Source organism: Mycteria americana, chromosome 4, assembly GCF_035582795.1.
Source record: "Mycteria americana isolate JAX WOST 10 ecotype Jacksonville Zoo and Gardens chromosome 4, USCA_MyAme_1.0, whole genome shotgun sequence".
Lineage (NCBI taxonomy): Eukaryota > Metazoa > Chordata > Aves > Ciconiiformes > Ciconiidae > Mycteria > Mycteria americana.
The window spans coordinates 36233568-36247322 of record NC_134368.1 but is presented as its reverse complement, the minus strand read 5'-3'; the positions used below and the strand labels follow the sequence as shown (position 1 = coordinate 36247322).

The 13755-nt window shown below is 34.9% G+C and overlaps 1 protein-coding gene across 4 annotated transcripts in view; it reads right to left on the bottom strand.

Moving 5' to 3' along the window:
* The window catches only part of FAT1 (FAT atypical cadherin 1), a 115316-nt gene that overhangs the window by 64203 nt on the left and 37358 nt on the right, over positions 1-13755 (bottom strand). For all 4 annotated transcript variants that reach the window (XR_012775504.1, XM_075500186.1, XM_075500187.1 and 1 more), the window contains exon 3: positions 12160-12474. Coding sequence is in view for 3 of the 4 variants with exons in the window: in XM_075500186.1 (XP_075356301.1) it covers positions 12160-12474 (315 nt within the window). In the remaining variant the exon portion in view is untranslated. The remainder of the gene's footprint in view (positions 1-12159; positions 12475-13755) is intronic.

Genomic DNA, 13755 nt, shown 5'->3' with positions numbered 1-13755 from the left:
TAGTGATCATACAATTATAGGAAACTGCTCAAATGTATCTTACAAAAGTAAACCATATAGTTTTGTATACTCTAATTAGTCATGGAGTACATTATTTTCAGTCTGGATTTACTAAGACAGTGGTACAACTGCTTCTGCAGTAATTCTTTTACTAGTAAAACTATTTGGGGAATAATGAAAAGAAATATATAAATAATCACACACCCCCAAATAGCTATACTAGAAAAATAAACCGAAGTCTAAGCTCCTGCATTCTGAGTACTTGAAAGCATTTAGGATGTGTCCAGTTTCATTGTCAATCATATTCTTTTGGTATTTTGTTTCTCTCATACATAAGAAGATAACAAACAGAGCTGTAAATCAGAAGCAGTATAAGCTGAAATCACAAAAAAATGGTACTTAATAAATAATTAAAAAAATAGTGAAAATAATTTTGAATGGAAAATAAAACAACAAAACCCAAGTATGATTATTGAAAGGACACTAGTAAGTGATGATTCCTGTAGAATGAACTTTGATCTTAATATCAACAGAACACTATAAATTTTTGTTATCTCTTTGCTTACCTTGCAAAAATACTTTTGCCTTCAGCACCATCTGGTATGCTGAAGCCACACCAATTCAAAGCTCAAATGCCTTCAGTAATTAACTCTAAGTAACCTGATCTTCATCACTTGCCTTTATTATCTCATTTTGAGACATACCATCTTCAATAATCAAGTACAGAATTATTGCCATAAAATCTCCTATCATCTTGAAAGATCTTTTCAAACCTGACATAATCTTACTGCATTTATAGTGCTTGAACAAAGAAACCCCATGCTCCTTTCCAAGCTTGGCTTTTTTTTTTTTTTTTGCCTGAACAAAGAAAATGCATTTTTCAGCTTACCGTAGCCAGCACTGAGTTGTTAATATGTTTTAAAAAAAACATGATCAGTTGAAAGAAGTATTTAAGAACAATTATTAAAGGATTGAGGTTAGTTTTGAGGTCACTTTCTCTGCCACAGAAGTTTTACAGTTTCACAATTAATCTCCCATAAAACTGCTGCAACACACATGTGGATTAAGGAAGATTGACAAATTCACAAAGAAGGAACATATATAGTCTATGGAATTTACTCTGCTGGTAAAGCTATTTACAGTTGGTAAATATTGTCTCTGAAATGCAAGGTAGCTAAACAAAATTTAATTCTGAACTTTTTGCATTGAGTTAACTGAAAGTATTCATCAACAAGCAGATTTATAGTTACAGTTAAATAGCACTAACCATAAAGTCAAAGTCTGCATGCACTGCAACTACAACTCGGCTACACAAACAACCTAAACTTTAAAACAGAGATCTAAAAAGTTATTTCAGTGAGTTAAGAATACATGATTTCAAAGAGAAATATCAGAGCAGGTTTCCATGTTGGCTATTGTCTTGATGTCAAAATTGCTCTTATGCAATTCAACTGTTTTTACTCAGACTGTTTTTTAGTCACAAAACTGTTTTGGTTGCAATTACAGCACGTAACTAATGATGGCATTGATTGAGAATGACTGTAAGTAACATGAGAAATCACTGAACTCTTTTTGGCATTTAATAAAATTCTACAAACAAGAAAATGTATTATGGGGGAAGAGAAGAAAGTTTGATACTACTTGAATTCTTTTGGCAAAGTATGAGAACAGCTATTTAAAACTTTTTGATAAATTACAGTGATATGTTCTAAGTGAAAGAAGAAATTAAAATGTCTAGTTAAAGTTTCTTAGTATTCAGCACATTATAACAAGGAAACATCTTTTGGGAAAACAGTTTCCAAATAACCCTACAGGATGCTAGAAAACTGAACAGAAGTACTAGTTTTAAATGTGGTCTCTCTTATTATAACAACCTTGGAGACAAAAACGTGAAGGGATGGTTTTGATATCAGTTATCTTAGCACACCTAAGACTCCATCTACACAAAGACAAATGAGACCACCCACTGGACCTAAATGTGTACAGGTCATAAAATACGGCCAGCACAAAACAGAAATCTTTCATACTTAGATATAGCTAATAATTCCATTAAACACCATATTAGTTAATTGATGCCACCAAAAAACCCAAAACAAAACAGGGGAGTAAGCTGCCACACAAAACACAGCTTAATATTAAAAATGTTAATTTTAACCTATATAAAATTATTAATTCATGATGGACAAACTCGACAAACTCATCTGAGAAAGTCACAATGTTTTATTTAACTAACATTACATTTTACAATATAAAAGTGTGAAAAATAATATTTAATTAACTAATTTGTAGAGAATGGATATGAAACTATCTAACTGACTGTTATGGACAAAATCCATTCCCTCCAAGTTTTGAAGATATGGTTTATGGAAGGGGGAAAGTCACCTTCCAAATGTTCATCACTGGATTGTGTGTGTATGGTTTATTTATTTCACTGTTTGTTTTTTATTAATTCAAACCATGATGATTTCCTTAAGAAAGCCCATTGGTTGCAAGAGACGGTTGGTCTTGCTTTGTCAACTTCAGAACTGGCGATTCAATTTGAAAACACAGTCTTCTAAATTTGAAAATGTAGACAAGTTCAAGAATGCGTCTCCTTAAAAAGCCAACAAACAGAACTATATTTCTACTGTTGAAATACAGAAAGTTTTGAAAGACTTGAAAAAGATGAATTAAAAATGTGATTTGGCAGATGCTTTTTCAACATTTATCACAGCACCGACACTGGATGTAAAAGTTTTTATCTTGAAGGAACTGAGGCAGGACCTAAGAGTAGCATGCCAGAAAAAACATCGTATGATCTAACACTATGAATAAAAAAAAAAAAAAAATTTTTTTTAAGAACAACTGCCTTATTCCAGTGTTCTCTGTATATGGATAAATGAGGTACAGATTAGCACCTTGAGATATTTCAGGGTTCTGCACAGCCTTAAGCTTACAAATAACCTTCTTGGAACTTTCTCCTGCTACTCATTTAAATTTTTCATAGGAAAGGAAAGTTCAGGCAACAGTATAACAACTCTGTTAGACAGAATTGCCCTTACTATCTTATCTCCTTTGATATCAAGAATGGTTTATGGATGACATGCGTATTTACAAAAGTACAGAGAAAGTTGTTCAAATGACACTAAGAATATTAGGATCTTTCCAACACCATTACAGGCTTTCTTTTGAGGCCCCCTAACTCCCTATACATCTAAACCCTAAAAGATTAGTTTCTAAGTGATAATTTGGAGACTTATACAATGCTGAGGCCCTTTTTTTCCCCCTTTCTTTTTCTTTTTAATTGCACGTTATTTCCTACATTTACAAGACAGAATACTACTGGAACAAGTCTGGAATGCACTGCAGTCTTTTATCTACTGACTTAAAGGGAACTGCTTTTGTAACTGAACCATATGTAAAGACCTCCATGCAACACTCATGACAGAGATGATCACAAACTGCCACCAAAGGTCTTGTCTCAGCTCTCAGAAAAGGTGAAGAATAATTTTATAGCTGACTCCTACTTAGCCTTTGACTGTGACTCCACTGTGAATTTTTCAGACAGAAAAATTACATTACTTCATGTAGAACTATATTTTTGCTGGAATTGATCTTTTATTTTCAGCACTCAAAAAATCAAGCCAAGCTAGATGTGAATCAGGGCACTAATTCTAAGTAATCTTCTCTTAATAGGAAATTAATCAATATAATGTTGTAGTGTTGTTATACACACAAACTCCATTAAGTTACACTACTTGGAGAACCTATTAAGGAAAGACTGGTATCTTCAAAAGCCATTATACCATGTGAAGGTAGTACTATGCAAGTGGCTCATCACAGTATCTGATCACCATCTCCTCCCTGGCTAGAATTATAATTTTGCACATTATATATTCCATCTCAAAAGAACATACAATACAGAGGGATTTTGTCTCCATCATCATTTCTGCATCAGAATATGGGAAAATTGAAAGAAAACCTCATTTTCTTTTAAACTCCTGCTTTACAACATAGATCATGCAGAGTATGACCTGAAGTTTTTACGTAGTTCCAGGGACAGAAAAAGGAGAAAAGAAGGACTGCTGTGCTTTCTGTTTATTTTCCCAGCTCCTACCATTTATCTTTTTCCAAGGAGATGTAAGAGAATAAATAAAATTTAAAAAAAGCCGCAACACCACCACCTAAAATTTAAAAGAAGTGATCTCTACATACATGCTTGCAAATAAATAGCTGCCTATGTATAGCAAATTTTGTATCTTTTCAAGTGCTAAATCCCTAAATATTGTAGAGTGAGTGGATGTGAAGATGTTATTAGAAATTTCACAGATATGAACTTGTTTTCCCAGATCCAAAAAAGACCAGGTTGAAAACCACTAGTCTAATAGCACTTCAAATGTTTTAAACAATATTTAAAAAGGAAAATAAAAGTAGCTTTTTGCAGGATTAAACTCTCTTTCCAAATGTATGTCTACACAAACTTTTGTCTACTCATGTAACTCTCTCTGGTTGCAGGAGTTAAACAAACATTTGGGTTAATTCTGGTCACATTTTCAGTAAAGGTAAAGAAAAAAAATAATCCGTTCTAGAGACAGTGTAATCAAATACTTTATTTTCTCCGCGTCTGACAGGTAAACAGTTGGGCACATGGAGGCTGCTACATACGCTTTGAGCTGTGTGACATGAATGAACAATAATTGAGCCTGGCATTGTTTGCCAGCTACAGAAACAAAAGAACAATTTCAGTGTTTGGGTCTTTATTTAACTTTAAATCACATTAGTGTGCAATGTAGTAATACTGTTTTTTTCAAGTTCTAAAATATTAGGTCAATTGGGATTAAAACCCACAAGTAGTTAAACAACAAAGATTTCCTTTGTTAAAATGAAGCCAATACTACTGTGCGGTCACTGGCCCTTCATTTCCTCACTAAGTAATTTTCCAGTGTTATCGGAAACCCGTGGAAGTTGTTTGCAGCTGTACCCATTTCCTATTTCACTTCACTCAGTCTCCAAATGAGACACACACACACGAAGATACTGCTTTAAAGGTTACAGACAGTGGAAATTGATAAAATCATGTGAGGTAGATGATTTACCCATGAGCTATTAGCATTTCATAACTTCACAAAGCTCTAACGATTACTAGAGACTAACAGACAGGGAGACCACAGACTCAGTATTACCAAAATTTTAATCACGCTGTTTGATAGAACAAACTTTTAACATTAAAACAGCATTCTATTTTGGGATTGCGTATATAAAAATGTCTTTAAATCAGCACTTAATTTGAAGGTTGATGTTAACTTTGTAATGCATGTTTTGAGGTGTGGTATAATTTATGAAACAAAAACTGCCACAATCTTAAATTGCCACAGGATCAATTTAGTGTAAATCCTTTCAAAAACTTAAGATAGTAAAAAAGAGCACAGAAAAAAAAAATAAGAGCAAAAGTTATGTCAAATAATATTAAATCCTAGACAAACACTTCTCTTCAGATTTAGTCACTCAAACAAGGAAATTCCAGAGTCAAGACTGCCATATCATCTTAACTTGACTGCCTTGCATGTGTGCATTAAGATGCACAGACTCAGGCCTCATTGGGAGCACAGGATATGTTCTGAAATGGGTAATTACTCAATGCTTCTGCTGGAATTCCCTATGTAAGAAAGGCCTTATCTAAATGGCCTAACTCCTACACCACAGGATTACTAATTTCCTCAAAGGAATGTCTGTGGCATTCTCATGATAATACCCAAGCGCTTCATAAATATGAATGAATATACCTTCATAACACTCCCAAGCAATTAGGTCGTGCAATTATTCCTATTTTATACCTGCCAAACTGAAGTATGGGGAAATTACCACTCAAAATTAATTTTGTCATTCTCCTGGCCAGGTTATGAACCCAAGCCTAGTTTTCGGAGGTATGCATCATTTTCATATCAAGTTACACTAAAGACATAGAAAGCTATACTTTTGCACTCACTATTTCTGCAAATCTGACTCAAAATTGTTATATGGAGCAACGTCACATAACTCCCTGCCTCATTTGCTATTATTGTTTTAAATTTCTGAAGTAAGGCATGGCTTCTGGAGAAAGTGTTGTCTGCTCCCCAGCCCCGGTTCTTTCCCCAAGCCAAGTCCAGTTGATACAATAAATGTAACGGAAGTCCTGGGGGAGTGGAAATAAGCATATCAATTTGGCAAAAGTATCAGAAATTATTTCTGGCCTGAATACACGGGCAAGGTAATCCAAAAAGGGTACAAGGGTCTTCCCTCTCACTGTGTGGATACCTGGTTAGGATTCCAGTTTCTTGCTCAGTAATAGCAAAGAGAACTGGAATTCCTTTCACTATGCAAATGCAGTTTTTGCCATTCTAATGCACATATTGCCACTTACAAGGAAGTAGTATAAGCTTCCTTCAGGCACCTTAACTCAGCAATCTTTGAGCTATTAATTATACAAAAGCCTGTATCATTGAGTAGCAGCCATATTTTAAAATCGTGGCATGGCAAAACTATTTCATCCATATGGAAACAGATACAGAGCCTAGGGGAATTCAGTGAGCTCCTTTTGTTGAGAGAGTTCAGTCTAATGGCTCTAATTCTACAGCAATTAAGGATGTTCTCCTTAGCTCTTAAATCTCTATGTTTTACATATGACTTGTTGAGCCATTATTGTTGGTCAGTTAAAGCTGAATACCTTTCTTCTGATTTCACATGAAGTTTGCAATCCCACAATTTAAAGAATAAAAATAGCAGAAAACTACAAAATGCAGGAAGCAATGATAGAAAAAGAATTTTGTTCTAGCCCACTACAATGTCACTCTGGGGAACCGTAAGTATACATTTTAAATTGGGGAGCTAGTTTGAATACTACTCTTACGATTCTTACCAGGTGCAACAAAAAGCTTGTATTTAATGCATGCCCCACTCTCCTGTCTCAGACAGAAAGAAATTACAGGTTTTGATTGAAAGCTCTTCATAAAATGAATACAATAACTCTCTCTTGAATTGGCTCTAACAGATCCATTTCTAAATGGTTAATCCAATACAGATTAGAAATTATATAATCACAATTCATAAACAGCTCATAAATGTACACTTATACACAATGGTATTATCAGCTATTATTAGTAGATGCCATACTAAGTACCTGTTCCACTTTCTCCAAGTATTACTGCAATCCTGCTATCAACTGTCATGCTTCCAACATTTTTCCTCAAAAGCAATGAAGCAAATTAAATTCTTATAATATGAAAGAATCAAAGATGGAAAAAACATAAATTTGTCCACTCAATATGACTGTGTAAAAATAAAAATGTTCAGTAATTTAATTCAAACAACACAATATTCAATTGTAATTTCTAAATACAACCATGGAGTTTACATCAATGAGATTTAAAACTTTTCAGTCCTGCAACTAGATTGGTGTTGAATCACTGACTTTTAAGTGAACCAGCTCATTACTTATTCCTCAAAGTATCTGGTTTTGTCCATTTGTTGCTTTGTCAGACAAATTGTATCCAAATGCATCCAATGAAATATGAAAACTAGCACCTAAGAATATTTTGATAATTAGGTTTCAAAGTCTTTGACCTTGTTACATGGTAATTGCAAAATGTAAAAAGAAAAAAACCCGAAAAACTCACAAGCAAATAAACCATACTCACAATAAACAGTGAAAAATTACTAAACTACTTTCTATTATACATACCAGAAAAAACATTGTATATTGTGAGCTCCAAAGCACAAAACCCAGGGCTTGTTTACTCTTATATAATCCCTTATTTTATATGAGTGTTGCTAAAAGCGCACATCTTTTCTGATCCTCAGTGCAATAGCTCTAGGGTTAAGTGGTGAGATTAACCATAGAGTCCCAGCACGTGTGTTCTGAATAGCTATCAAATTCTGCCAACTCCAACTCCTTCCATCTAAACATATTAAAACGCCTTGGAGCTCTACCATTTTTGTCAATGACTTCTGTATTTAATTATAAGCTACTTTGCAAGAAGTTAAGCACATATAAATTAGTTACCATAACTTACATATTTGTCTACAGTTGCGTTCAGGTTGAGCATGAAACTTGTGGAATTAGTCTTTGCTCTAATTTATTCCTGCAAATAATATTATGGTAACTATTTTTATTCCACCTGGCCAGCTCACATGTACAGCAGCTTTTTTTCATTACATGGAAACTCCAAAACTAAAGAAAGTGACATTTCATTTGCTTTAATGAAAGGCCAGGTATATCTAAAAAGTGTACAATATGTCCTGTGATGTACTGTGTTATATATCCTTCTCCAAAAAGTGAAACAGCATTTCTGCATGCAAAGAAAAACTTAGCAATGTTTCTTTAACTATGTTATTTTATAATTACTTAAAATAAGAAAGAAGTTTTGAAGTGCCAATGAAAATTTACTGAAGGGGATACTCAGAAACTGATCACTGTAAGAAGCACACAGATACTACTTCAGCTAGTAGCATTTCTGAGAAACAGATCAGTCAATCAATAATTCTTGTTGTGAAAAGAAATCTCTTCTTTCTGTGAAAGATGAACTACATAGGTCCATGTCAGTCAGTTTCACCATCTAAAAATTCAGCATTATTGCACAACAACACAGACATCTTAGTGTGGAGCCTATAAAATTTTAGAAATTAATTAGCTACTTACACAGAACAGAAAGCAATATTTTACTTGACATGGGTTACATATAAGTTATTGCTATTTATAATCTCTATTACTATTATGTGTGGGAGTTCTAGCCATGGACCACAATACCATAGTGTTAAATTCTATAAAGAGACAGAAAAAGATGGATCCTTGACCTGGAGAGGTGACAATAACATAGTATCAGCTGAAACATATTTTTAGCACTCACCACATATTTTAAGAATCCCAACACTAGCCTTTCCTTGACTTTGACTGAATGCCATTGCAGTCCTCAGTTTGCCTTTGCGGTTGCACAGTGGCCCGAAGTAACAATGTCACACATGCTTAACTCTCTTACTCTGTCACTTTCAATGTTGTAATGGGATACAGTTAAAGACTTGATTCATATTCCAGCCCTATCTCCCCTTTGGCTGGAAGGGAAACGTGGGGCCTTGTGAAGGTTTCTCTTCCTTTGACAAACACCTTACAGTACAATAAGTACGACAGCCTCACAAGGTCCAACAAGGGCAACATACTTGCATAAGCAAACAAGACAGGATTTGATCTCACTAATTCTAGTCAAATGTACTCTTCAGCTGAGACCTATTTTAGTTAACTGAGGAAGATAAAATACACTGTGCTAAAACTACAACAATAACTAGTGTCTTTTAAAGTGATTTTTCAACTCCTTAACATCGCAATCCTAGTGAAAGCACTTTCACCCCAAATAAGATCTATTCAGGTTAAATGTATTTGATTTCTAATAGACAGAGACTTGGGAAGTTACGATCCTGATAACCTCAGCCAAAACTCATCTTACCACTTTGTTAGTGCCTACTGCAGGTTGACAGTTTCAAACCAAACACATACAGGAAAAACAAGACAGCCCGTTAGATTGCATGAAATCCAGTGTCCTATATAATAGGAAGACAATATACATGAGCTAGCTATTTAATATTCATTGAACTTATAGGAGGGCACTCTGGGAACACAACAGAAACCAGCCAAAGAGGTTTCTCTTCTCCTCTCCCCACCTCTTCTCTTCCCCTCCTCTCTATGTTTATTGTGTCTATCTAGCAATACAATTTTAACAGTAATAGATATCAATGAATTTACCTATCCCTGTGATTTTAACTATATTTTAAAAAAAAAATCTCCTGCTGAATGTAAATCAGAGGGAGACTCTTTTCTTCTCAGTGCTTGTATTCTGAAATATAATTAAATAATTATTTCTATTTGGTGTTTTGTTGTGGGTTTTTTTTTCCCCTCCTTTAACACAGAGCTAAGAAGGACTGAGGACCATGCCGCTTGCTTCTACAGTATGCATGCTACAATAAAGGCAGGTAAGAAACTCTCTTGACAGAAAATCTTTATTAGCTTTCTATTAAGTGTTCATTGCCACTTCACCATCTAGTGTGTTGAGCTCCCTCAAGCTCCCTTTCTAACATAAATGAGATCGGTAGCGAGTTACTGCGGAAAACTACAAACTGTCTGAAGAAAAGCCACAATCTCCTGCTGCCCTAATTTTTCCATCCAAACTTAGGTAAAGGAGGCATGCAAGTGTCTTTTTTAAAAAAAAGTTTGGAAAATGCTGCATAATGATACAGAAGGCAGAGAGGAGTAGGAAAGGACCAGAAAAAAGAGGAAGAGAAAATGAGCTACAGAAAAATAAGGAAACAGCAACCAAAAATACTTGGCCAATTATACAGTAAAGAGTAAATGAATGTAGGTAGAGTTTATGTTCATTTGCAATTTGAGCACTGCAGTCACTCAGTTCTTTCCACCCAACTCATACGCAATTTTACTCCCAGTTTTATCAATATCACTGATTGAGATGACAAGAAAAATCAAAGTAGCAAGCAAACAGTACTTTTCAGAAACAGGGTGAGGAAGTAGATAAGATGAGTGGAAAATTTTTCCCTTTGCATCATGTGTAAGCAGAGAAAGACAAATAGAAATAAAGCGCACACACACAGAGGATTTCTTCATTCACTTTAGAAGACTTCGGGGTTGAACTTTTCTTGTTTTACTTCTTAGGCTGCCTTTGTTCTAAAACCAACGCTTCTGTAAATAGAGTATTTAGATATAGACTTTAACTATGTTAAAGATCTCTATTTCATATGTCCCTCTTGGCAATGTCTTCACAAGCAGATGCAGCACATGCTGACAAAGAAGTTATTGTCAGAAATAAACCCAAATAACATACCTGTGTTTGCACTCAGAACTTTGCTGATACAGCAATTACAGCTGATACAGCATGCAAGTCTTTCATACCCTGAGCTGAAACAACCAGGAAACAGAATGAAGGCCATAGTGTCAACCCAGCTTTCAAAACATATTTTTTACCCAATTTTTGCTCCTTTAAATCCCCTGAAATGCCCTCCATGAATGAGCAAGAGCTAAATGAATAAGGCTTCTATTGCTCCCTTCTACTTACTAGGATTGTTACAGATTAAAGTCCCTCTCTACACCTCTACAGCACCTCCACTCTAAAAATCTCCAGATTCTGCCAATAAATTTCTGGCTGAGTGAATCAGAAGCATCTCCTGTAATATGTACTGTGAAATAGTACCTAAATGCAACATACGAAAAGCTAAGCTGCGCCCAACCCAGCAAAATATTCATTAATTAAAACCAAACTCTTCTTTACCATTAGGAAAGATCTGTGGAAAAACATTCAGTATATGTGCTATTTTCTCTACGTTCATTCAGAAGCAAGGGATGGTAGGCAACCTTTACACTGTTTTCAAAATTGCTGTGTAGCTTCAGTCAAAATGGATTATTTTATTTGTTTCTTGTCTCTGTGCCCTACACACATTTCGGTATTTGTAATTCACAGTTACTAAAAGGTCACTTGTTTCTTGTATTTGTACTTTCCTGTTAAAACCTCAGTATGTTTTTTCTGAAGCTTTCCAACCAACCACTGAACTCAGACTCTTTCTTTTCATTACACAACAACCTCACCTGCAAATTATCTTCCACATTTTGTATCTCTTACAACAGTAACAGTTACTTACAAAGATAGTCCCTTCTGATTGTGGGACAAGTGAGTTTTCAGTTAATAAATGGCTTGCATTGCTTAGAGTAACACTACCCAGAGAAAAAAAAAGCCCGACAAAACACCTATGTGTGAAAATTGGAAGACTGAGACTGCTAAAAACAGTTTGGATGAAACTAAGCTAAAATATATATTCCAAGAGTATATTTACTGCACTACCAAAGCAAAAAAGCAAATGGGTGTTGATCAGTCTAGAGTGGAGCTACTCTGAAGTAAACCTTCCCAAAATGCGCATGATGTGGATGTCAAGTACTTTGAACCAACTGCTTCACTCTCAAATCCTCTTCTACTTGTTTGTGTAAGTTACTAATATTGACACAGCCCAAGATATCAGGTTAACTATTGTGAAAGCATGGTCACAATGTTAAACAAAAGATCTTGATTTTGCCTGGTTTATGTATTTATGCAAAATTTATGCAAATATAGCAAATTCATTCATATGTAAAATAAAACACTGTATTGTACTTACCAGTTTTGGGGTTTATGGAAAAGAATCCCTGTGGATTGCCACTTGTAATCTTGTAGGTTAATTTTTCACTTGAGCTAGAATCTGGATCAAATGCCTCAATCTGAATGACGGATACATCTTTAGGTGAGTTTTCCATGACTTCTGGGTAATAAACTGGTTCTGTGGTCTGAGGAGCATTATCATTAACATCACCAACTTCTATGTAGATTTCAATGAAAGATGATAAAGGCACAATGCCTTGGTCTGTTGCATAAACAGTTAACCAGTAATGTGAAGTAGTCTCACGATCCAGGAGATCTGCAGTCTCAATAATACCTGTTTAACAGGAAAAAGATAAATAGGAAGTGCTCAATAAATATGCCCAAGTGTGTGAAAATAGAGTAAACAACAAGCTTAAATAAGCAAAAAAAATATAAATGAATACAAGTTCAAAGTAACTGACATTGATTCTAGAAGCTGTGTTACTATACAGACAAACATATTGAGGCTAAGCTGAAGCCACAAAAAATAAAATTACTACAACAGTTTTCACAATTATGCATTACAGATATGAAAACAATATATTACTTAATTTCCTTTCCAACATCCTTTGAGATTTATCAGATCAATTAGCACTATTCACAAAAGCTATTTTGCCTAAAAGATTAAACGTAATGAGTAATTCACAGTCTTTTGGGACTTGAATGACCCTCTTTACTCATCGCTGATTATAGTGAATTTTATACCATATTAAACTATCTGATTTAGATGCCAAACTCTTGAACTGTTTACCATTATTCATATTAGTGAGCAGCTACTTAAACGTGAAACATTCTTATCTATGTGCCCAAATGAATTATTTAACTGAATTTTTTAAATCTGTTTATTTGGGTTCACATAGAAATTTCACAGAAAAGAAAACAAAAGTTATACCTGAAGCTAATGTTTGTAACACTAAGACCAACCAATGGCTGCCATTACTCTGGCAATGGAAAGCTGCACTTAGCTCAATTTTACACACATAAAATGAATTACCAGTTACAGAACAGCTACACAATTCACAAACTTGATAAAAATCTGTCTGCTGAGTCTACAGGAGTTTGTCTGAGCCAGAACTAAACAAAGAACGAGGGACTCAAGTTTTTATCCACTGTGAAGGAAATACAGATCTATTTTCATAAGCAGCTTACTCTACAGGTACAGCCATAATATGCATGTGTCAAAAGGGTACGTGATGCGGTGTAACCTCTTTGATGGGGGATCAATATCAAACAGATTCATGGAGCCATGGCACAATTAAACTTTGCACTTTCCTTTTCCTGATCCAGCCACTCTTACAGGTTGTCCAATCTGAGATATTTTCTAAATACAACTTAAAAGGAACCTGATACATGTCAGGGTGAGGGACAGAGCAAGCCCTTGCAACCATTTCTGTGGAAACCTTGAAAGGCTTTGTCATGGCTCTTACTGTTTGTTATACTGAGACACACCAGGCCTAATCGGCATTGGAGCTGAGATGAGTCAAACTATCACCATGACAGCCAGTTTTGGACTCTGAATACAGCCACATAATGTGACTATGAATGATGTGGCCCTTGTCCTGAGCTCATTTACTCC